Source organism: Camelus bactrianus, chromosome 9, assembly GCF_048773025.1.
Source record: "Camelus bactrianus isolate YW-2024 breed Bactrian camel chromosome 9, ASM4877302v1, whole genome shotgun sequence".
In the NCBI taxonomy this organism is placed as follows: Eukaryota; Metazoa; Chordata; class Mammalia; order Artiodactyla; family Camelidae; genus Camelus; species Camelus bactrianus.
In genome coordinates this window covers 5,200,864-5,223,949 of record NC_133547.1, presented here as the reverse complement: position 1 = coordinate 5,223,949, position 23,086 = coordinate 5,200,864, and the positions used below count along the sequence as shown (strand labels likewise).

At 51.0% G+C, this 23,086-nt stretch overlaps 2 protein-coding genes across 5 annotated transcripts; both read left to right on the top strand.

The window, feature by feature from the left end:
• Positions 1 to 1,209: 1,209 nt before the first annotated feature.
• Positions 1,210 to 6,128, top strand: LOC105062783 (SIGLEC family-like protein 1). Its single transcript, XM_074371064.1, has 4 exons — positions 1,210 to 1,617; positions 2,892 to 3,173; positions 3,297 to 3,402; positions 5,766 to 6,128. Exons 1-4 carry the CDS (start codon positions 1,593 to 1,595, stop codon positions 5,800 to 5,802), a joined length of 450 nt encoding a protein of 149 aa, XP_074227165.1. The 5' UTR covers positions 1,210 to 1,592; the 3' UTR covers positions 5,803 to 6,128.
• Positions 6,129 to 15,814: 9,686 nt separating this feature from the next.
• Positions 15,815 to 20,428, top strand: LOC105062784 (sialic acid-binding Ig-like lectin 5). 4 transcript variants are annotated; one of them, XM_074371030.1, is made up of 5 exons: positions 15,815 to 16,298; positions 16,493 to 16,774; positions 16,918 to 17,020; positions 18,450 to 18,595; positions 20,297 to 20,428. In XM_074371030.1, exons 1-5 carry the CDS (start codon positions 15,815 to 15,817, stop codon positions 20,308 to 20,310), a joined length of 1,029 nt encoding a protein of 342 aa, XP_074227131.1. In that variant the 3' UTR covers positions 20,311 to 20,428. The 4 variants fall into 4 exon arrangements, with proteins under 4 accessions (XP_074227131.1, XP_074227132.1, XP_074227133.1 ...); XM_074371031.1 differs by lacking the exon at positions 20,297 to 20,428 and adding an exon at positions 19,452 to 20,271; XM_074371032.1 differs by lacking the exon at positions 20,297 to 20,428 and adding an exon at positions 19,374 to 20,271.
• Positions 20,429 to 23,086: the final 2,658 nt, after the last annotated feature.

Below are 23,086 nucleotides of genomic sequence, written 5' to 3'. Positions count from 1 at the left end.
TTAGACGCCCAGTGTCTGCTTGGCTTCTTTGGATTTTGGAGGACACGCATTCTCCATCGGGGGTTACTGCTATCCCCTATCCATAAAATTACTGGAAAGAAGTCTTGGAGTCTTCATGTGGACAGAGGTTTATAGCAAAAGCCAGTGGATACCACCCAGTGGTGACTAACGGAATTTTCTTTTTTACCAGCGTGACCTAGCCAAATGAGTTTGTCTTCCTCGTAGAAGATGTGTAGAACTAGGCTGGGCAGGGTCGGTGTAGCAGTTGCACCAGGCCATCAGGGGACTAGGCTTCTTGACTTGCTTCTGCTAAAACATCCTGAGTGGCTTTCATCCCCATGGTTACCTCGTGGTTGCCAAATGGCTGCTCCACCTCCAGCATCACATCCATATTCTAGGGAAGAAGAAGAAGGAAGTGACAAGAAGCAGGAAAGGACAGTATCAGGAAAGCAAAAATTTCCCAGGAATCCCCAGCCCACTTCCACTAAAACAATGTCACATGGTCCCCCCTTAACTGCAAAGACCATAGCTTGCAATACTGCACCCCTAAACGGGTTGAGTTTGTTCATAAAGAAGAGCAGGGGAGGTGACTGTCTGGCACCTACACAAAAACAAATAACTCGGTTACGAGGAAAAAACTACTTCCCCAGAAAAAAACAAATAAAATCACCTGACAGTTCTGCGAGGGGAGAGATTACCCACTTCTGACTGGGTGGGGAGATCAGGAAAGGCTTCATGTAGGAAGCAGCATTGAACTCAGATTTGAAATTGAAGTGGGATTTGAATGCAGACAGGGGAGAGTTGCAAGAGGAAAAGCTGTGGAAGGGGGAAATCCCTGGGTCCCGGGAGAGGTATGTTTAGGGTGAAATTTGGGAAAAGGAACATTTCCCCTTCGGCATGGAAAATGCTGGAAAAGGCAGAGGGAGACAAGGCAAAATTGTGGGGAACCTTGTTTGCAAAACAAGGAAGTTTGAAACTTTTCCCATCAGCAGAAGGAATGCCTGTCAGTTTTTATTCCCTTAAAGATGTGAAGTCTGTCCCATCCACTCCATCTCTCACAGCCCATGCACTGACTCAAGCGTGTCATTCTTTCCAGATCACCGCACCAGTCTCTCCCCTGGCCACCTGGCCTGCAGTCACTCCGCCTCCAAGCCGTTTCTCACATGGGCCCCAGAGGGATATTCCAGACGCTCAGGCCTGCACCTGTCCCTCCGCAGATCTCTATTCATTTGAGAGAAAATCCAAAGACTTGGTACCTGAGACCCTCCCAAGTGGGCTGGGAGCGACAGACTAGGGGAGAAAGGAGAAAACAGCCATGGCCTTGGGACTTCACAGAGGACCATGGCAGTGCCACCCTGTCCCTAGACACTCAAGCATCCCATCCCATATAATTCCTGCTTCTCAGAGTGAACAGGCCTTCAAGATGACCAAAGAGACAGAAGCCCCTGGCTTGCTAAGAATACTTTCTGCTCTCCCCAGCCCGACAGCCTCTCACTTCCTCATCCCTTCTGAACCATACGGTCCTGGTGTCGGACCCAGTCCTGGAAAAGGCCTTGGGCCTTCCCTGCTCCTGAGGACCATTGCTGCTGCAGATGGTTCTGCCACGGCTGCAGCTGGGTGAGTGGGAAGGGAAGCAACGCTGGAGGGGTCTGAGCCCATGGTGGGATGGGCTACAGTGATGTGAAGATAGAGGCCACAGGATGTAGGGTACCAAATAACAGTGTGCATTAGACATCTTTGTGTGCCAGATTCGGGAGGGCTGGGCGTGTCTGGGGCAGACAGCAGACTGGGTCAGGGAGCAGAGATGAGGGCGGGGTGGGAGCTCAGTCGGGGGGTGGAAGATACCACAGCACAGGGAGCCATTTCAGTGTCACTAACATGTGCTGGAAGCTCCAAGGTTAGTTTTCAGCATCTGTTGTCGGTCTCCACAGGCCTGCTTGCCCAGGTGGGGCAAATCAGTCATCTAGAGGGGCAGCCCTGGAGGACAGGCTGGGCAGCACTATGCCCTGCAAATTCCTCATCCCCCTGGGTGACCTGGATGAAAAGTCTTAAGATCAAGGGCTACAGTTCTGGGGGAAATGACCCCTTCCTTCCAGGAACCTCAAACAACTCCGATGAAAAAGTATGTGGAAACACCAGGGCCAATTCCTCATTATTGGAGACCTTGAAGAGCGTGACTGTTCCCTCTTAATCCATGATCTCACCAAATGGACAGCACGTCCTACCTGTTCTCTGCAGAGTGAGAGTTTCACGTGTTTTGACCCTGAAACTGGCATCGCAATCTTTCTTAAGATGAATGCTCAGTCAGTCAAAGGCCGCTGGAAGTGGGAAGAAGAAAATCTCCAAAGGGGTTCTGTGTTGAATGGGTAGCACTTGGCCATGCATTGAGCTAGGAACACAGCAAACCTCAGGGCATTCATTCTTACAGCAGTAATAGCATGATGTGAGTTCAGTGAATATCCCAATTTTTCAGACTAGGAAAGAGCAGAGAGGGAAAAGTGACTTGCCGACAGCATCCGGATAGTAAGTGATGGAGGAAAAATTTCATGAAAGGGGGGGCTGGGAAGGGGCGGAGCCTAAAAGGAGAGCTGGGGATGGGAGCAGGAGAGGAGGCTGGGAAGTCTAGCCTGGGCAGGGGTGAGAAAACAAGGGTCACAGGCAATGGAGATCCTCAGAAGATTCCCTTGCCATCCGTCTAGAAGTTCGAGCATTGAGATTCAAGCCAGATGAGGGGAGAGGGTGAAGGGGAACTGGTTCTGAGGTCTGACTCTTCCGGGCTTCCAGAAAGTCTGAAGCTCCTTGTGCATCATGAGTAAGGAGAAAGTAGGTCCTGGAGGAAGTGGAGAGGGAATCCAGATGCCTTGCTGACTCCTGACCCTCCCTCCCCACAGCGCCGGCCAGGCTGCTCCATTCCTCTTGTTCCTTGAAGAAGACACTGCAGTGCAGCTGCTCCTTCCACGGGATCCCCACGCCCTCCGTGCGGTGGTTGATGGGAGGCGCTCCCGTGGGTGTGAACGGCCCGGACAGTGGCCTCCAGGTGACTTCCCTCATGCTTGGCCCCTGGGCCAACAGCACCATCAGCCTCACCGAGCAGCCAGAAATGGGCACAAGCCTTCTCTGCGAGGGCAAGAACCCAGAGGGAACCTATGCCTTGAGCATCCTGCTGATGTCAGGTGAGGGCAGAGGGACCCAGCGACTGGGTGGGTGCTGGGGCCAGCGGAGGGAGCCGGGAGGGCTTTGACTCCGGTTCCGAGATTTCAGGAGAGAAGCCCTTCTCACGAGCTTTCTGCTTCCAGGAAAGAGTTCTCTGGTTCCCCAGACCTTCATGGACGGGCTGATCCAGGGCGTTTTCTACGGAGCCATTGCGATTACACTGCTCTTCCTTTGCCTCGTCCCACTCATGTGAGTCCCGGGATTAAAACTCACCTGGCAGCCCCTCCCAGCGCCTTCTACCCGCAGGCCCTGGCTGTGGGGCTGGCACAGAGAGGGTAGGACAGGACCCCTGCCCTCCAGGAACTTAGGGGTCTGGCGCCAGACATGGTCCCCACAAGCCAGAGCCATCAGGACTATACCTAGCCACAAAACAGGCCCAAGGGACAGAGGCTTTCAGAGATTGTCATTAAAGAGAAAGCAAAGGAGGGAGTGGAGAAGCCAGCCGAGTCCCCAGGGCGCCGTCTGAGGGTCAGCAGGGCTGAGCACTCATTTAGTGGAAAGGAGTAGCTGCAGACCCCAGGAACACGTTTGGAACTTCTGGTGTCTTTCTGCAATGTCAGGTGCATTGAGAGTGACAAGTAATGGCTAAAACTGAAGTTGAGAACATTTCTTGGTGTTGGTTCCTGAAGATTCTTTTTTTTTAATTAAAAAATATTTAATGAAGGTACTGGGGGTTGAGCCCAGGACCTCATCCATACTGTGCACATGCTCTACCACTGAGCTATACCTTCCCTGCTAAGACCCTTGAGAACTGGCTAAATGTATTGGCTGGAAGCCTGGAGTGAGAAGGGCAAATTTGCCAGAGGTCAGGCCAGAGAGTTGGGCAGGGGACCCTCTGGCCAGTCCAGATGTCTTGGACTTCATCCTCCACTGAGAGCCATGGCAAAGTAAGCTGGGAAGGACGGCGTGAACTTAGGATGGGACACAGACCTGAGAGGGAGAGGCAGGAGGCCTGAGGCCAGGCAGGAAGCTGGCACCGCCGTCTAAGCCAGGCCTGAGCCGAGCAAATGATGAGAGACAGAGAGGTGGAACTTGGGAATGGCTGTCTATCAGGGCTGAGAAATAGGAGGAGCAGGTGGCAGGGGAGACTGGGGAGCTATTTTTAAAGTATGGTCAGCTAGACTTAAAGACCAAAGACAGTCCTTCATGGTATGCAAAGCCCTTTCATAGCTGACCTCATCTGAGTCCCGCCGCCTGATAAGCATTGTGTCCCCGTTGTGGAGAGGATGTAAGCGACTCCCAGAGAGGCTGCGTGGCTTGCCCTAGATAACACGGCAAGCTGGCAGTGTATAGAGGCTCTAAGCTTCTCATGGAGACCAGAGCCCCACTTGTGGGGGTGGAGAACCAGAACTGATCTGGAGGGTCATTTCCTTAGAGTGAAACATATCAGAATGAAGCAGGCAAAGAAAATTGCAGCAATCAAAGCAGAAAACAGCCTTAAAGTCAGAGTGTGCCAAGAACCTGAGATGTCTCTGAGGCCCGAGGAACCAGAAAAGCCCCATCTTCTGAGAGCCGGACAAGGGTGGGTACCGTGTGTGTGGAGCCCAGTCTGTGAGAAGACGGGTAATAAGACCAATGAGGAGAGGCGCACACGGTGTTTGAAGGAAGCATCGCCCTCAGTCCTGCAGGATGTCTAGAATTCCAGGATGGGCTTGCAGGTCATGTTACAGATGGAAGCGAGGGCCCAGGGAGGGGAAGAGGGAGGAAAATGAAGGGTGATTCGAATCAGCAACACACACACACACACACACACACACACACACACACACACACACACTCCCCCACTGAGAAGCGGGCTGGGAGAAGAGGCAGCAGAGTGGAAATCAAAAGCGTTGGTCCCCGAGTGTTTGGTGGGCTGCAGTCTGCAGATGCCGCAGGCCCGGATCAGCCCAAAGCGCTTGGAGACCAGGCCAAGCCCAGGTTGCTCCTTCACGTAACCTGGACCCCACATCCCCAGCAGGGCTTGGAGGGGACAGTGCCGGGCTTGCTGGGCCTCGCTGTTACTTACTATTTACGATTCTCTAGGACTGGAAATGCCCTGCTGCTCTCCTTACACCCTGCACTAGGAGCCAGTGTCCCTTTGTGGCTAAACCATGCATCTGTTAAATTCCACCAGTATTTCCTCCAGTATCCCCTGACCTCCACACTGGGCAATGCTGGGATCTAAGAAATGGGTCAGACCCAGGCCCTGCCCTCAGAGAGCGACCAAGCTGGTGGAGAAGGCGCCCTCACAGTAACAGGGCTGAGCTGGGGGTTATGGTTGCCCAGAGGAGGGAGGGACTGAACCGTCCTGGAAAAGTCGGGCAAAACTTCCCAGGAAAGTCTGCGGATCAGGCGGGTGGCTCCTGGTGCTGGGTTTGCAACAGAGGACCAGCAAGAGACGACAGGGCTGCAGGCTCCAACCATGGGATTTCGAGGAAAGGGGAAGCCAACCCCTGCTCCACACTCCCTTTAATTCTGTGCTCAAAGGAAAGACAGAATTCTGTCTTTTTAGATTTGGATACCTCACCTCTAGACCTGTTCCAACATCCTTTCTCTGCCCTGCCCTGCAGGACCCATTGCCCTAAGCTTCCAGGAGAAGCAAGATAAGCTGGACCTGACGAAACCTATGAAAACGACGTTCACACCTGGAGTCCCCACCACCTGGGAACTGCCAGCGTCCACAGCAGCCTTAGAGAGCCCTGCAACCCTGAGGTCTCGAACAGACTCGGAGCCCCGGAGTCTCCTCAGCTCACGGAGCCCTCTCAAGCCTCGTCTGTCCCTCTCACTGGCTGTCTATTGAATAGGGTTCCTCTTGGACCTGGTCTTTGAACCTTGGAAAGCAAACTCCACGATCTGTTGTTTGGGTGAGCCGGAAGAAATATGCCCCATCCTGGGATGGTGTCAAAGAAAGGAAATAAATGTGAGACCGTGAAATGGGTCCACCAAGAAGTAGCTTTCGAGCCCCTGCTGTGTGCCCAGTCCCTGAATACACATATAAGGGCGCCAGGCTTTGGAGCCATCACATGTGGATTGAATCCTCACTTCAGTGCTTAGTGGTTGTATGTCTTTGGATAAGACCTTTTGCCCACCTCTCTTCACTTTGAACTTCAGTGTCACGTGAGGTATGCCTGGGTAGAGAGTGAGTGAAAAGCGGTGTCCAGAGATACAGGAGGAGGAAAGACAAAGATGGGCCTTGAATGCCAACACAAGGCGTTGGAGCTTTATCTGGTAGGCCCTTATCCTGACTCCCTCAGGATGTAAGGTCCGTGGGAACAGGGATCTTGTCAGTCTTGTTTTCTACTTGTATCGCCAGCACCTAGAATGACTCCTAAAACGTAACAGGCTTTCAGAAATGGCAAATAATTGAATGAATGAATGAATTATAAACTTTCGGAAGGTCTGAAGCAAAGCAGAGTGACCAGATGCATAGTGAAAGCTCATCCTAGGAGTAGTTATTGAAGACGTATTTAGAAGAGGCAAAACTGGAGGCAACAAGCCTAGTTAAAAGGTTATTGCAATATTTCTTGGCCAGAAGGGAACACAAGGAATGAGAACAGGATTCTGGCAAGAGCATGGGCCACGGCTGTGTGTTCCCTTCAGAATGGATGGCAACCTCCTTTCTGGAGCCAGATGCTGGTAATTTTTCAGAGGTTGGGCAAAGTGTCGCTCTTTGCTGGGGCATTATTTATGAGTAGTCCAGTGGTTCTCCCTTCCTCACCAGTGAGACAGTCATCCTGGGCTGAGGGGAGATGTTTATATAAGCCTCACGTGTGTGCATGCAGTTCGCACGTTCCACAGAAATATGAGCCATACACTGAAGCAAAGAAGCCAGACACTGGCCCTGCCACCATGGAGCTCACGGTCCACACAGGTACACAGACGATGAAGAAATAAACACAAAGTTATAGCTTAAAATGTTGATAAGTGCCAGGAAGAAAGAGGAAAGAATGCTTTGAGAAAGTATAAGGGACCAGGCGAGGACTGAGAGTCTGAGAAGGCCACTCTGAGGAAATGACATTTGTGCTGAGACCTTAAGGAGTATGAGGAGCTAGTTAGAGGGAAAAGCAGATTCTAGGCTCTGAGATGGGAGAGTGAAGAGCCCAGAAGGGGGTCCATGAGGCTGGAGCTCAGATTGAGGGGTGACGTTCCAGGGGGCCAGACCTTTCAGGGTCTTGAAGGCTCTGATGAGAAGTTGAAGCTCTGTCCTCATCCGCAGTTTTATGACCCGTGGGCTTTGTAATTTTGGAAACTGGGCTCCGTATTCATCAGGACTCTCTGAGAATCTTGCGCCAGAGGTTTTTGAGTTGAGGCCAGAAGCCTCGTAATTGGTTTGGTGTTTGCCTCTATCAAAGAAAGAAATCTACTAGGGAGAGGGGACAAAGATGGGGAGAAGGAGGGAGACAGGCTTGGGGGAGGAGAGGAGAATGAGAAAGGATGGGAACTGGGTTGGGAATAGGTCAGTGATGGGTATGGGCATGAAAACGTAAAGTTGGGTCTTGTTTTGCTCGCGATAGGGGCCTTGGGTGCAGGACAGGTAAGAAGGTTGATGAGGGGGAGGGGGCAGAGGGAGTAGCAAGGTGCCTTCTGATTGGCCCTGAAAGTCACACAGTTGGCATTTTGCTCCTTGATCAGTGGCTTCCAATCCGCCCATCACCTTCTTGCCCACAAGTCCTGGGTTGAGGAAGGAGAGCTCCTTAATGGCTGGAGTTCTGAGGTCTGGCAGGGGTCTAGAGCCGCCTGCTCAAGAGAGACGATCCTCAGACGTCCGCTAGAGCCCAGGGCGCCCCGTGGTGACGGTTGTCCGGCTCAGACGTTGGAGGCTCGGCCCCCCTTCGCCGCCCCTCGGGGCCCCGGAGGCTCCCGCGCGCATCGTCGAGCCCTGATTGGCTCCAGGCCGACTCGCGCATGCCCACTGGCGCGCCTGCAGGGCGGGGCTGGTGCGGGGAGAGCAAGAGGCGGGGCGGGAATGGCCTTGTGACCGCCTCCTGCTGGGGCGTCGGTGAGGCTCTGGGACGCCCAGGCCACCTGATGAGCGAGTTATAGGTCGGCTGATGAATTAGCCTTCCTCTCCCTCAGTCACTTCCGGGTGAGTCACTCAGTGGTGTGCACATGGTTATCCTACGCGTCAGTTCTTCAGGCTCGTCGTGACGCATTAAATCAATCCAACAAGTCTCAGAACTCCAGAGCGGGGTAAATTTGGGAAAGGAAGTGATAATTTAGGGGGAAAGGAAAGAGGTTGCCTGTGGTGACACCCCGCGGAAGCGCCAAGGCCCAGGGAAGGAAGGGAATGAGACTTGAAAAAAGATAAGAATTTTCAAGTCTGAAGGACCGTTACATGCTGGGCAATAAAACCCACCCGTTTTACAGATGAGGAAAATGGAGGGGGGAGCCAAAGAGGAGATAGTGCTTGTCTAAAGTTGTCCAGTGGAACCACCCCAGAGCTCTCCTCAATCTTTGATTTGAGATTGTACGTAAATCACTATATTCTCTGAAACAATTAGATTCTGAAATTAATTCCTAAAATTTTTATTTTAAAAACTAAAGTATATAATCAGACTGAAAGGAGAACTAGACCCATCAATTATCCCCTCTCTGCAGAGACCCTGTTTCAAGTAGGTCACATTCACAGGTATGTGAGAACAGGCCTTCAACATGTCTTTTCTCATGGACACAATTCCACCCATTGCACAAGAGAAATTAGAAAGTATTTAGCATTGAATGCATTTTAAAAACAACATAGCAAAAGCTGTGAGATGCCACTAACGCAATGCTGAGGCTAGAAAAGAAGAAAGGGCTCAAATCCATGGTAAGAGCTGCCGCTTTAAGAAAAGAAGAAAAGGAAGAGAGGGAAGAGGAGGGGGAAGTGAAAGAGAAAGAAGGGCAAATTAAACCTGAAACAAGCAGAAGGAAAGAAAGAACAGAAAGCAAAAGTCAGTTAAATTAAAAACAGAAGCAATACAGAAAAATCAATGGAAAAAAGCTTTTTCTTTGTTTTGTTTTGTTTTTTAATTTCAATACAATTGTTAGACCTTGAATAAACTAATTCAGGAAAAAAAAGAAAAGATGCAAATTATGAATACCAGGAATGAAAGAGTGGCTATAACCACAGATCCTAAAAACATTAAAATGATAATAAAGCATATATGCCAATAAATTGGATAACTTAGATAGAATGGAATTCCTAGAAAGAAACAAATGACCATATTTTATTCAAGAAAAAATAGATAACAAGAGGAGCCTTATGCTATTACAGAAGTTGCATTTATAGTTAGACATGTTTCCATCAATAAGATTCTAGCCTAGAAGTCTTCACTGGTGGATTCAACCTAACATTAAAAGAAGAAATAATATCAATTCTACACAATCCTTCCAGAACATAGAAGAGGAGGAGCACTGCCCTACTCATTTTGTGAGGCTAGCATTACTCTGGTTATCAAAACCAGACACAGAATTTCAAGAAAACTGTGGACCCTGAACTATCATGCTGTACACCAGAAACTGACACATTATAAACTGACTATACTTCAATTTAAAAAAAACCAACTGTGGACCACTATCCCTGTGATAATAATACAAGAATGCTCAACAAAAATATTATCAAATCAAACAATATAAAAAAGTATAATAAGTTATGATCATGTGGGTTTATCCCAGGAATGCACAGTTGATTACATTTGAAAACCAACCACAAAGAAAGACTTACGATGATCATCATCTCAATAGATACAGGAAAAGCATTTGACAAAATTCAAGCTCCATTCATAGTTAACAACAACAAAACACAACTCCCTGCAAACTCTAAAGAAGAATATTTCTCAACCTGATAGTGTATCTATGAAAAATGTACAACTAATGTCATCTTTAGTGATGGAAAGACTGAATGCTTCCCACCTAAGATCAGGAGTCAGGCAAGGATGTACACTGGCTCCATTCTATTCACTCCTCTGTTCCGCATTTTACTGGAGGTCCTTGCCAGTGTAGTAAGACAAGAAAAAGAAATAAATTGTATACTACTAAAAAGGAAGAAATAGAACTGTCTTTATTCACAGATAGCATGACTGTCTACATAGAAAATCCCAAAGAATTTACAAAAAAAAAAAAAACCTGCTAGAATTTGTGAGTGGATTGGATTTGTGTAAACTAACCAAAGAAGAGAGACTGATGGACGTATTCTATAGCTTGACTGTGGTGTTCATAAAATGTGTGCATTTGTTTGTCATAATTCATTGGATTCTACACAAAAAATGGATACCTTTTATTTGATGTAAACTGTACCTCAGGATGATTTTTAAAAATATTTCCAGATGCCCAGCAGACTTATATTTGCATCTGATCCATTGATCAGAACTACATCATGTGGCCACCCACATGTGCAAGGGAAGCTAGGAAAGTGAGTATTCTTTATTTCTGGCCTGCTTAGTGGTTCTGGAAAGAGATAACACCATTATGAATGTCTCTGGGTCAAGCCAGAAAGCAGTGCCAGGCACAGCGTACAGCTGAGGCTCAGACTCAGGTATCCCAGTTCCTGGCGAATGCTTTTCAGAAACAAGGAGCAATAGTACCCAGAAAGGAGAGACTTGTGCTTGTACAATTTTTTCAGCAAATATTTATCACACAAGAAGTTTTCTAAGCACTGGGAAAGACACAAAGATGTATTTGATGTAGGGCTTTCTCTTAAGGAGCTCACTCTTGGATAGATTGATTCCGTGGTAGGGCATTTCATCAGTTTCCCAGCAAGAGCACGAACCAAATGAAGAAGCCGTATAAATGGCAGTAGACTGTGCAGGGTTGGTGTCGCAGCTCCACAAGGCTGTCAGGGAACCAGGATCCCTATACTGTCGTCAATAATATCCTCAGTCTGTAGCTATGATCTACATGGTTGCCTCATGGCTGCCAGACGGTTGCTCCACCTCCAGTATCACATCTACATTCCAGGGAAAAAGAAGAAAAGCAACAAGGAGAAAGTAGTTGTACTAACATCAGAAAGCAAAAACTCCCAAAATTCTCCAGCAGGTAGCCTCATACGTTTGGTATTTCAAGTAGGCAGGTCTCTCAAAATATTTGCTTAATAATAAATCTAGCAGCAGAGTCCATGGTTTTTTTTTTATTTTTGGATTGTACACATGGGACACGAGAAGAGCACAAGCCTACAGAGAGATACGCAATTTAAGAAAACAGAGATGTCAGTTACAATGTTACTGTTACCAGAGCAAGAAATTACCAAGTAAGGCAACTAGTCAGAATTCCATTTTATTTGGATATCGTTTTCATAAACATGGAATAATTTCTAATGTCTTTGGAGTCTCATAAGACCACTTTGTTTAAATTGTTCTTCCAAGAGCGGATTTGTATTAACAGAACAGAACAGAACAAGTCAGTAACGGTCATGAATATTCATACAAAACTGTATATTGCAGAGGAGAACATAAATTATATCCTTATAAACTTTCTTCCTTTTGTACAATATCAAATCAGAATCCTTGAACCCTTTTATAACACAGAACAATACCTTTTGATTTATAGCTGCAGGGGAAGGGAACATCTTCAATTCTTTCTGAAACTTGTTTCCTTTATTATGAATACGTGGTTTTTTTTTTTTAACCAGGCTCTCAAATTTCACTGGCTAGTAGTATATGCAAAAGATCAGACCTTCAGATTTCAGTAGTGATGGTAAAAAAAAAAAAAAAGTAAAGGCTGCATAGGCTTTTATTTGGTGATAATAATTTAATAGTATTTTTCTTGTACTTGGCCCATTGGCCAGGACTATGTTACATGGCCAGCCCCAGATATAAAGGAGGCAGGGAAATCATTGTTTTGTTTTGTTTTTTTAAAACCAGGGACTTCCACACCTAAAAGAGATGGATGTATAGGAGTGCTGAAGAAAGTTTGAGAAAGGAGGGTTTTTTGTGTGATTATGGGGATCCAGGAAGGCTACCAGGAAGAAATTGCATTTGACCTGGGCTTGGAAAAAGAGGTACGATTTGAATGTGGGTAGAAGGGAGGGTTACAGAAGGACGCCATTGAAACGGGAGTGGGGTGTGGCCCAGGACAACGTGCAGAGGTAGGAACATGCGGAGTGTATGTGGTATGTATATGTGTATATACCGTTTTCTCTTTGGCATGCAGGGAATGGCAAGGGCGTGGGAAATGGGGCAGTAGAGCTGGGGCAAGTGTGAACCCAAATCATGGGCAGCCTTGAATGCAAGGGGAGGAAGTTTGGAATTTGTCCCGTCAGCCATAGAAATGTCTTTTATCGCTCAACTGTCTCCTAAATACGCCTCATCCTCTCCATCCCCCATGGCCACTGTGCCAGCTCAGGCCACATCGTCTTCCTGTTGAGCTGTTGCTTCCTCCTCAGTGCAGGCCCAGAGAGACCTGTACAACGCCCACACCTGTTCCCCTGTGGTTCAGAATCCTTCCGTGACTTCCACGACGTCCCCCTCGACCTGGGAGACAGCCCAAGCTCCTCAGCCTGGCATCTGAGACCCTTTAAAGGAGAAGGGGGCTGGGAGTGAAGACTAGAGGAGAGAGAAGAAAGCAGATGTGGTCTTGAGGCTCCCCAGAGAGTCCTGGGGAACCTTCCCTGTCCCTGTCCCGGGAGGTCCTCAGCCTCTGATCCCACAAGGCTCCCGATTCACAGATAGACAAAGCTTAAGGGTGACAGCAAAGATGAGAGCCCCTAGTAAACTGAATTTATTTCTACTTCCGCCCCTGTCTCTTACTACTGCCCCTCTACTCTTCCATTCCAAATCCCACCCTCCAGCGCGTGTGGGTCTGAGGACAAGAGTTAGCAGCATGATAGGTCCTGACCCTCTCTTGTCCCCGAGGTCCGGTTGGCGCTGATGGTGCTGCCACTGCTATGGCTGGGTAAGCGGAACGAGAGGCAGTGGGGAGGTGTTTGAGAAAGCCAAGGGAGGGCTGGGGGGGCGGGGCTGGAAGCTGGGCTGGGCTGATGTGGGGTGAAGGGGTGAGGACCTAAAGAATTCAGTGCACAATAACTAATACATAATAGACATGGTCCATGTGCATATTCTGTGGTTGGCACGGTGGCCTACCATGTGTCCCATCTTCTCCACCCAACAACTCCCTGAGGAATTATTATCCTCACTTCACAGATGAGGAAACAGGCTTTGGGAGATTAAGCCACCTACCCAAAGTCACCAGAAATGTGGCCAGTGGAGTGCCGGACTCTTCTGACCCCTAGTTCCATTTTAATGCTGCGCCCCTGACTGACACTGTAGAACCCAAATGAGAAATGTGTCCACATCTGCTCTGTCAACATCATCACTTGCATGGTGGGTGTTATTAAGTCACATCCTAGGAGAAGAAGCATGGCGGCCCAGAGCCAAGTGTGCCGAGATGCCTGATGTGCTAGTCTGGAGGAGCAGACTTCACGTGTGGAGACCCAGGCTCCTGGCCTGACGCTGCCAGTCTTTTCTCTGTAGCCTCAGGCAGGGCCCTTCCTCTCTCTCTCTTTTTTAGTGGAGGTACTGGGGATTGAACCGGGGACCTTGTGCATGCTAAGCACATGCTCTACCACTGAGCTCTGCCCCCACTCCCCTTAATCTCCCCTGAGCCTTAGTTTCCCCATACGTCTAGGGGAGCAATAAGAGTATTATGAGAATGACTTAAGCTGATTTCTGTAAAAGTGCTTGGAAATCTATAAGCTTACGCAGGTCGGCATTACTACCATCATTTTAAGATGTCATTACTAGAAGTGGCCTCAAGAACCATGACGTTTACCAGTACCATCCTGTACATGACAGAGCTGTCACCTAGGAAATGGAGAAGGAAGGGGAAGAAATAACTGTTCGCTAAGAGTCGACAGCTCAATTACAATCTGCGATTATGATTACAGGTGCCACGTGCCTCTGCAGTTAGCATCTTTAATTCTCACAGCATTGCAGCACTGGTGTTATTGTACCCATTTTTCTGATTGAGTAATTAAGATACAGAAATGATGTGGCATGGCCAAGGTTGCAAGATACAGTTACCACCAAGAAAAGAGAAATTAAAAAAACAACCTCAGCAGACTAGATTGGAGCAGAAAAGACTAGATTGGAGCGGAGCAGACCACCCTCGGGTTCAGTAACTCACAAGGAGGACTCGCAGAATCAGCAGAGATTGAAATCAGCAGAGGGAAGAGCACATAGAGCAGGATCTAGGAGAGCGCAGGCGCCAGCTCCCCGTTGTCTTGTCCCGGAGGACGGTGCCTCTGCTCCCAGCTACCACATGTGACAACAGGCCAGTATTGCCAAGCAGGGGAACTCGCCAAACCACAGTGTCCAAAGTTTTTAACTGGGCTCAATTTTGTAGGCATGGCTGACCACCCCAATGGCTGATCTTTGTCCCCAGCCCCTCCAGGGGTTGAATTGATACTTTATTGTCCAGGGCCCTTGGTAAATCACACCATTAGCATCGACTGTCTGGTGAGGCCCAAAGCCCCAGGTAAACCAAGACACCCATCATTACCAGACAGAACATTACCGGGGCTTAGAGATTCCCCGCCAGGCGCCGAGCGAGAGCCACACCTTTCCAGGATAAGCTTAATCCTCTAATGCTGGTAACAGGTAAGACTCTGGAGGACACTAGGTGAGTCTGTATTTTCAGCTTGAATCTCTCTCCACAGGGTTACTTTCTCCCGTGTTGGAGGAAGTCAAGAAGATATTGGTGGAAGCGGACCTGTGTGCTACAATCTCTTGCGTATTTGAATTTCCCAAAGAATCTGCAAGCCGTTCCATGACTCTGAACTACTGGCTCAAGAAAAGCATCAGGTCCCCTGCGGCTACAAAGCCACCCACCGCTGCCATAGCTGATAACACCACGGACAGATCCCACACCATTTGGAGTCTTGCAGAACAAGACTGTACCCTGCTCATCCCCAATATACTCAAAAGGGACAATGTGGCATTCTTACTCTCTGCAGATCTGGGAGAAAACAGTGCTTTCCTGAGGGGGAGTATCAAGCTCTCTGTGTCAGGTGACATTGGGTCTCATGCAATGGATGCTTTGGGAAGAAGGAACTCCAGAGGGTGTTCTGATAATTACCTGGGTTTTGCTTCACCTGGCACTAGGCTTTAGAAAACCTTAGGTATTTCATTCTTACAACCATAATCCAATGCAATAGACACAGCTGATAAATTTTTACCCCGAATAGGAATGGCAAAGAGAGGGGAAGTGACTTGCCAGCAGCGTCCAGCCTGTAAGAGTTGGAGACGTAAATGATCATAGATCAGCTGAGAAGGGGCACAGCCTAAGAGGGGAGCTGTGTTGGCGGGGAAGAGGCAGAGTAGGAAGAGCTGACCTGAAAAAGTCCAGGCTGGGGGCCAGGTGAGGAATCATAGGCAGCGTAGATCCTCAGAAGATGGACTTACCCTCAGTCTTGAAAGTCGGGGTTCTGGTTCAAGCTCTGCTACGTTAAGCAAGTCTCTTCAGTTTGCTCCCCCAGACACCGTGGTGTGCTCCCTCCACGCAGGGAAGGGAGATAAACATGTGAAAAGCCACCAGTAACAATAATCCCAAATTCCATGAGGTGGCGGAGTCAGGGTGGGTGCCAAATGGGCTCGAGGGTGGGGAAGCACTTTGCAGCCTGAAAACTCTGTGCATCTGCAAAGTGTCCATGAGGGTCCCTTGTCTCCAGGCTTTGGGTCCAACCTGTCTCTCTCCTCCAGACCTGACCCAGAAACCGGAGCTCCACATTCCAGAGATCCTTGCATCTGGGGAACCTGTGACCTTGGCTTGCACCGTCAGAGGCAGCTGCGAAGAAGCCAGAGCCCTCTTCCTCTCCTGGGAAGGGCCCGGTGTGTCCTCCAGCACGGATGGCTCCAGCAGCTCCTCCTCCCGCTCGGGGCTGCGCTTAGCCCGGAAGCCTCAGGACCACAGCACTGCCCTCGGGTGTCATCTGAACTTCTCCCTGGCTAACGTGACCAGGAGTAGCACGGTCAAACTCCAGATGGCCTGTGAGTGCTGGTGGGCAAGGGGCGAGCCAGAGCCTGGGAGGAATGATGGGCCAAAGAGCAAGGCTGAGCCCTCGGCTGGGGGGCCCGGAGTAGTCCGGGGAGCAACCTCATCTTTCCCTGGCCTCTGGGGCCGAAAGTCTAGAGGTAAGAGCTGAGCCCGGGTCTGCGGCAGACAAGGAGACAGGATAAAGGGAACTGTGCGGAGTCCCAGCTCCTCTGGGCTTCCAGAAAGTCTGAAGCTCCATATGAGTCACAAATAAGGAGAAGACTGGGCCCTGGAGCAAGGGGAGAAGGGAAGTCAGGACGCCTTGCTGACTCCTGACCCTCCCTCCCCACAGCGCCGGCCAGGCTGCTCCATTCCTCTTGTTCCTTGAAGAAGACACTGCAGTGCAGCTGCTCCTTCCACGGGATCCCCACGCCCTCCGTGCGCTGGTTGATGGGAGGTGCTCCCGTGGGTGTGAACGGCCCGGACAGTGGCCTCCAGGTGACTTCCCTCATGCTTGGCCCCTGGGCCAACAGCACCATCAGCCTCACTGAGGAGCCAGAAGTAGTCACGCGCCTCCGCTGTGAGGGGAAGAACCAACACGGAATCCACGCTTCCAGCATCTTCCTGATACCAGGTAAGTGCACAGGGGGCGAGTGACTGGGCTGGAACGACACCTAGGGACCAAGGTGAGGGTGGGTGCAGAGCCAGAGGAAGGAGTAGTGGGTCCAACCTTACAGCCTAAGGGGAAGAATGGCTATCACTTCCCTCTGATTCCAGATAAGAATTCAATTTCCAGTGTGTTCGTGAAGGGGCTGATCCAGGGCATCGTGTATGGAGCCATTGCGTCAGCGCTGCTCTTCCTCCTCCTTGTCCTCCTTGCGTGAGTGTCAAGTTAAAATTCACCAGCCAGCCTTTCCCAAGGCCTGCTCCATTTATTCATGTCCTTTATTTCCCTCCCGTGATTCTTCCAGTTCATTCAGCTTTGTCTGTCCTCTTAATTCGCACTCTTACGTCATTACACTTCAGGTACCAGACCACTAGGGACCACCCCGATAGCCCAGAGGCCACCGAAGTTATTCAGACTAGCCAATCCCAAGTCTGCTTACCCCACCTCGCCTTGCCTTTCCGTGGAAACCACAACAAAAGCTCCCACCCACGCCTGCCCCTTGCTCCCTCGGCCTCCTGACTGACCTGGTGCTTCTCTGTGGGTCTTCGGTGGGACTTGATCTGCAGGAACGTTACATGGCCAAACCCCAAGCTATTGATTGATGCTGATCGCTCACCTTGGGGCTCTCCGACCCACATCTCTGTAAGGGCAGGACTGTGGCCTCAAATTCTAAGAGGAAAACATTTTTTCTCAACCTAGCGCCCAGGCCATATTAGACATGCTCCCTTGTCATCCTTTTGAGCAATGACTGGGTTTTTCCTTCTAGGTCCCCCTCCATGTAGGGGTTGGAGGGGTCTCAGCTCCAACTCTCCACCTCATGTGCACCCAAAGCCTTGCCAGCCTTCATCACTGGGCTGTTTAAATCAAACCCGGTGGTTACCCTAACCAGCAATGCCCCTTGCTCTCCAGAAAAGGGTCGCCAGGCTAGTTGGTTCATCGCGTCTGATTTTCAGTTCCTTGCTTCCTTACAGCCTCAGCCTGCTCTCTGTGTGGTGATGTTCTCCTCAGCATTTTCAGGCATTGTTGTCAAGGGAGGGTTTTTTCAGACAGGAAATGGAGGTTCAGATCCAATTCTCTCAGTGCAAAGAGCATCGGATGGAGACCCACCGGGGCAGGACAGGGGCAGATGACTGTCTTTGTAAGGTAGCTCTGGCTGCTCTGTGGAGACGCATGACCTAAGGGGGACTGGTGAGCAGGCTGGCAGATGACAGGGTTGAAGAGGAAGGGGACCAGTTATATCATCGGTGGTGCACCCACACAGGGGAACACCACACTGCTGTAAAAAGACTGAGGGAGCTCTCCGTGTACTGATATGCACAAATACGCCAGAAATTTTATGAAGGAAAGAAAGTGCAAAAGAAATTTGTCCAGAAAAAAATTGCATATATATCAAAACTTTAGGGGGCCAAGAAGAAGCAGAGGAAAGGCACAGTAGTGAAGGGTCACCAGGCTGGGGGGCCTGGGACTTTGTCCTGGGGGCACTGGGCGGTCACTTGTATCTTCATTTGATGAGGGGAGGGGAGTGCTGGCCACACAACAAGCAAACAGTGGGAAACTTGGTCTCCTGACCCCCAGCCCAGGGCTCCTTCCGGGAACCTGGATGTGCTGAGCACAGCATTAACCCCAGGGCTCGTTGCCCCAGAATGAAGATGCTTAAATGGTGGGAGGAGAGTCACAGTCCCAAGGCCAACGAGGCCCTGATCCTCAAGAAACCGAAACCAGAGCTGCTGGAGGAACCAGAAACACCCATGGAGTATAAAGCTGAAACTTCGCTGGTCTCCGTTGAAGGTAAGTCCCTGAGCTGGGCTACTGCACTGCTAAGGCCACCAGAGGGCACTCGCGAGAAACAGAGCTTCCCAGGGGCCCCCGTACCCGTGAGCCCACCCTCCCTAGGACTGGAGCCCAGAGGCTCTGCACTCAGGGCAGGCTCTCCAGCTCGTTCCAATGCATGGCCGCCGGAGGGGAGAAGCAGGGCTTGGCATGAACGGAGCATCCGTCCAGTTCTTCAAGCAGGCGTTCCCTTCTGGCAGCCAAGCCCCCTGCGCCACGCACGGCCTGCCAGGAGAGGACAGTGAAATCTAGAAGGGGGCATTACGAGTCTGCTTGGGCTGCCTGGACAAAGGACCACAGGCTCGGAGCTTAAACAACAGAAATTTATTTTTTCATGATTCCAGAAACCAGAAGTCCAAGATCAAGGTGTGGGCTGGGTGGACTCCTTCTGAGGCCTCTCTCCTTGGCTTATAGACAGCCGTCTTCCCCTGTGTCCTCACACGGCCTTCCCTCTGTATGAATCTGTCCTGATCGCCTCCTTATGAGGACACTAGTCCTGTTGGATTAGGGCCCACGCACGTGACCTCACTGTACCTTAACTGTCTCTTTATAAAGGCCCTGTCTCCAGTCACATTCTGGGCTCCTGAGGGTTAGGGCTGCAACGTATTGATCTAGGAGAGGAAGCGACACGATTCAGCCCACAGAAGCTGGTTGGACCCCTCTGTTTGAGGGAGACCCAGAGAGGGGAAGGGGCTTGCCCACGGCAGGGGGATGCCAGGATCTGGGTCTCCCACAGTCTAGGGCTCTTGAGCGAGAAAGAAGACTGTGGACACGCAAACTCCAGGACAGATCAATTCCAACGTGTGGTTCGCAGCCGTGTAGATCCAGACCTGCGCAGACCCACAGGGCAGGAGCGGGCAACTCCAGCTCAGACTCCAAGGCCTCCTGCCGCCCACACCAGGGGCACGCCTGCTCCCCGCCCTTGAGGAGCCTGCGGCCTGGGCAGGCAGGCCGGCACTCAGGAACACAGGTGAAACACGAGAAGGAGGCAGTACTGGGAAGTGGACCGTTGCTACTGCAGAGTCCGCACGGGGCTGTGAACCAGAGTGACCGTGACCCGCCTGCAGCCTCAGGGATGCTGCCGCCAACCAAATCCAGCCCCGGCATTCTACGGAGGGAGAAAGGGAGACCTGTAGAAGGGAAGTGAGACCGTCAAGGTCTCTCTGCAGGGACACTGGGGATTATGGTTTCCCATCCTCCACATCCCCATATCGCAGATGGGGAAACTGAGGCTCAGAGGGCCTCAAGTCACACAGAAAGGCTGTGCCCTGCTCAGGGCCCCTGGATCCTAGGACTCTTCGCCCCTGGAGCAGCCATCCCTGTCTCTGTCCATTTTCTCCTGATCTCATAAGGCTCCAGTGCAGAGGCTGCAAACCCAGAAGCCCACGGGAGCCAGGCAGGTAACAAAATAAGTGCCCGGTGGGGCCCACATCCATCTTAAGAGCAGGTGCCCCAGCTGAAGGGGGTGCCAGACAGCAGCCCTCTCCACTCGCATGCCTCCCTCCACCCTCCCACCCCGAGGGGGGCTGGGATCTCTAGTGCCAGGTCTTCTGATTTTTTTTTTTTCTCAGAGAAACCCAGAGATCCAGATTTCAGGGTGAAATTTCTGGATTCAAACATGTTGGTAATCAAGACCATATTGTTGTGTTTTTTTTAAAGCAACGTGGGCCTAAGAAAAGCCACATGGAGTGGCCTCTCATCTGCAAATCTGGTCAGAAGCATAGACATGGATGGGACACCCTTCAGGAAAAACGCGATGTCCCCGTGGGTGGGCGGCAGGGTGGGAACGGCAGGGAGCCGGCAGCAGCTCCGCCAATAAAGATGACGTGGGAAGTGGATCATCTTCCAAGAAATGGTTACAGGGCCAACCTTCTTCCTCCAGAGTCGAGAGAGACAAGAGGGCACTAAGAGGTCGGATGGGCAGGGCTCCCACCCTAGGCTGTGTGACATTGGGCCAGTCACAGCCTCTCTGAACCAGGATAAGAATCAAAAACTTGAAGTGCAGTCAGGAATCTCATGGGGTAAGCCCACGCGGAGGGCCCGCGGGGCCGTCCAGCTCACTCCCTACTGAGCAGACGTTTGCTGACGTCCATTGTGTTGGGGGCCCAGGACCACCCTCAGGTTCAGTGATTCACTAGGAGGGCTCACGGAATTCAGCAGAGCTGTTACACCCACAGTTACGGTTTATGGCCGCAAAAGGATAGAGATTAAAACCAGCGAAGGGAAGAGGCGCACAGGGCAGAGAGACCAGGAAGGGGCTTCCAGCTGTCCCGTCCCCGGGAACTGACCAGATCACGTGATCCCCCAGCAAAAATGTGTGCAGCGTGCATGAAGCGCTGTCAGCCAGGGCACTCCCCTGAGCCTTGCCGTGCAGGCTTTTATTGGAGGTTGGTTACAGGTTACATAGACCCTGATTTCCAGCTCCACCACCACCCAGGAGGTCAAGCTGATACCCCATGACCCAAGGTGTCCCCCATAAATCACACTGTTAGCATTGACTATCTGGTGTGTCCCAAGGTCTCCAGATAAACAAAGACACTCTTATCAGGCAGAACATTCCAAGGGCTTAGCGGTTGCCTCCCAGGAGCGGGTCCAAAGAGTCCTCTCTTTGGAATGGGCAGGGTTTGGAAACCCAGACCCTCCGAGTGAGCCCTTCACTGCACACTAAGGCCAGCTGGGAGTGCAGGAGACGCAGGTGAGTCAGCCACAAACTGCTAGGGGCAGCAGACAGCCCAAACCAGAACAGGACATTTGGTGATGGAGGAGGCACGGGGCACTGCCAAAGCCCCACCCAGGGAGGCTCCTCTCCCAGGAGTCTTCGGACTCCACCTGAGCTGAGTCCGGTAGGGAGTGTAATAGTTCCCCAGGCAGACAGGAGGAAGTAGGACTTCCATGCAAAGAGAATCACACACTCCCATCCATCCATCCATCCACCCATCCATCCATCAATTCAGAGAAACCTGTCCCAGGGTCTTCGGGGGCCGAGGGTGCTGGGTGATGCTGGGACCCCTCCCTGCCCCTGTGCGTCCTGCCCCAGGCTGCCTGTCTCTCTTCCCACTACTCTGCTTTTTCTCTCCCTCTGTGCATCTCCCCGTCATCCTTCTTTCCCTCTCTGGTTTACGTCCCTGCCTCCACCTCCGGGTCATTCGACACCTCAGTCGCCATCCATCTCCTTCCCTCTCTCCCTGTTCCCTGCTTTCTGTCTCTCGCTGTTTCTTGTTCCTTCCTCCAGTTGCTCATCTAACACATGTTTCCCCCAGGTCCTCCAGGTGCCACACTCTATGCTGAGCACCGCAGGGACCTGGGCGTGAGACAGGCCTCTCCCTGTCCAGACTGGGACACAGATCAATCCAGGGGGATGCGGTGGGGGCAGGGAACCGCCGGGTCTCCGAGATGGGCACTAAACTGCCTAAACCACCGAGACTTATTATCCCTCAGAGTAGGATGCTCTTGTTCCCATGGAGACCGGAGTCACCCCTTGGGGTGCCCCATCTGCACCAAAGAGAGGGTCTGAGTCCCCAGAACAAACCCCTGATCCTCTGATTATCTGGTCAACCGTCAGGAGTGTAGCTGAGTGAACCTTGCAATTTCGTCTCTCCAGCCAAGGAGGAGATCACGATCACGGGGAGACAGATTTGTACAAACCGGGGTGATGGCAACAACTGTGATAAGGGCACTGGCCAGGATTGAGTGCATTCCAAGCCCTCAGCCTTCATCCACTTAACCCAGTGTCCCTGTTAGGACAGTGTGCCCCTTTTCCAGAGGAGGAAACTGAGGCCCAGAGAGGTTCAGAAGCCTGTGTAGGGTCACATCTGAACTTTATGAGATGGGAGATAGTCCCCCACCTTTCCCTGCAAGGATGCCAACATTTAGAAAGGGGGCGGTCCTTTCCAGAGGCTCACAACCAAAGGGGCAAAGCCAGGTCCATCCCAGTGCCCCTGTCTGCCTGGGAGCTGGACCCATAAGGAGTGCTTCTCCCCATCTTGGAAACAGGGGAGCACAGACTGGAGGAGGGGTCTGTTTTTGCTGCCCCAAGGAGCTGGTCCAGGCTTCTCCCAGCTCACCCTAACATCTGGCCCTTCCAACACCTCCTATTCTTTTTCGGGGGGTCAGGGGAGGTGGAAGTAAGTGCATTTATTTTTATTTTTTAACAGAGATGCTGGGGATTGAACCCAGGGCCCAGAGCATGCTAAGCATGCACTCTACCACTGAGCTATATCCTCCCTCCTATTCTTATTTTAACTCCCAACACTTAGTTTTAACAGTTTGCTCATTTTCAAAGAGGTCTTGCATAAACAAGTTATGAAAAAAAGATAAGATAGAAAAGCAAGACTTAGACCTCAGTGCCCCTCCCCAGAGACAAACACTGCTGGTGGTGCCTGGTGGTGGGGTCTCAACCAGGAGCAAGGCTGCCCCTCCCTGGGACACCCTGGGGTGTCATGACTGGGG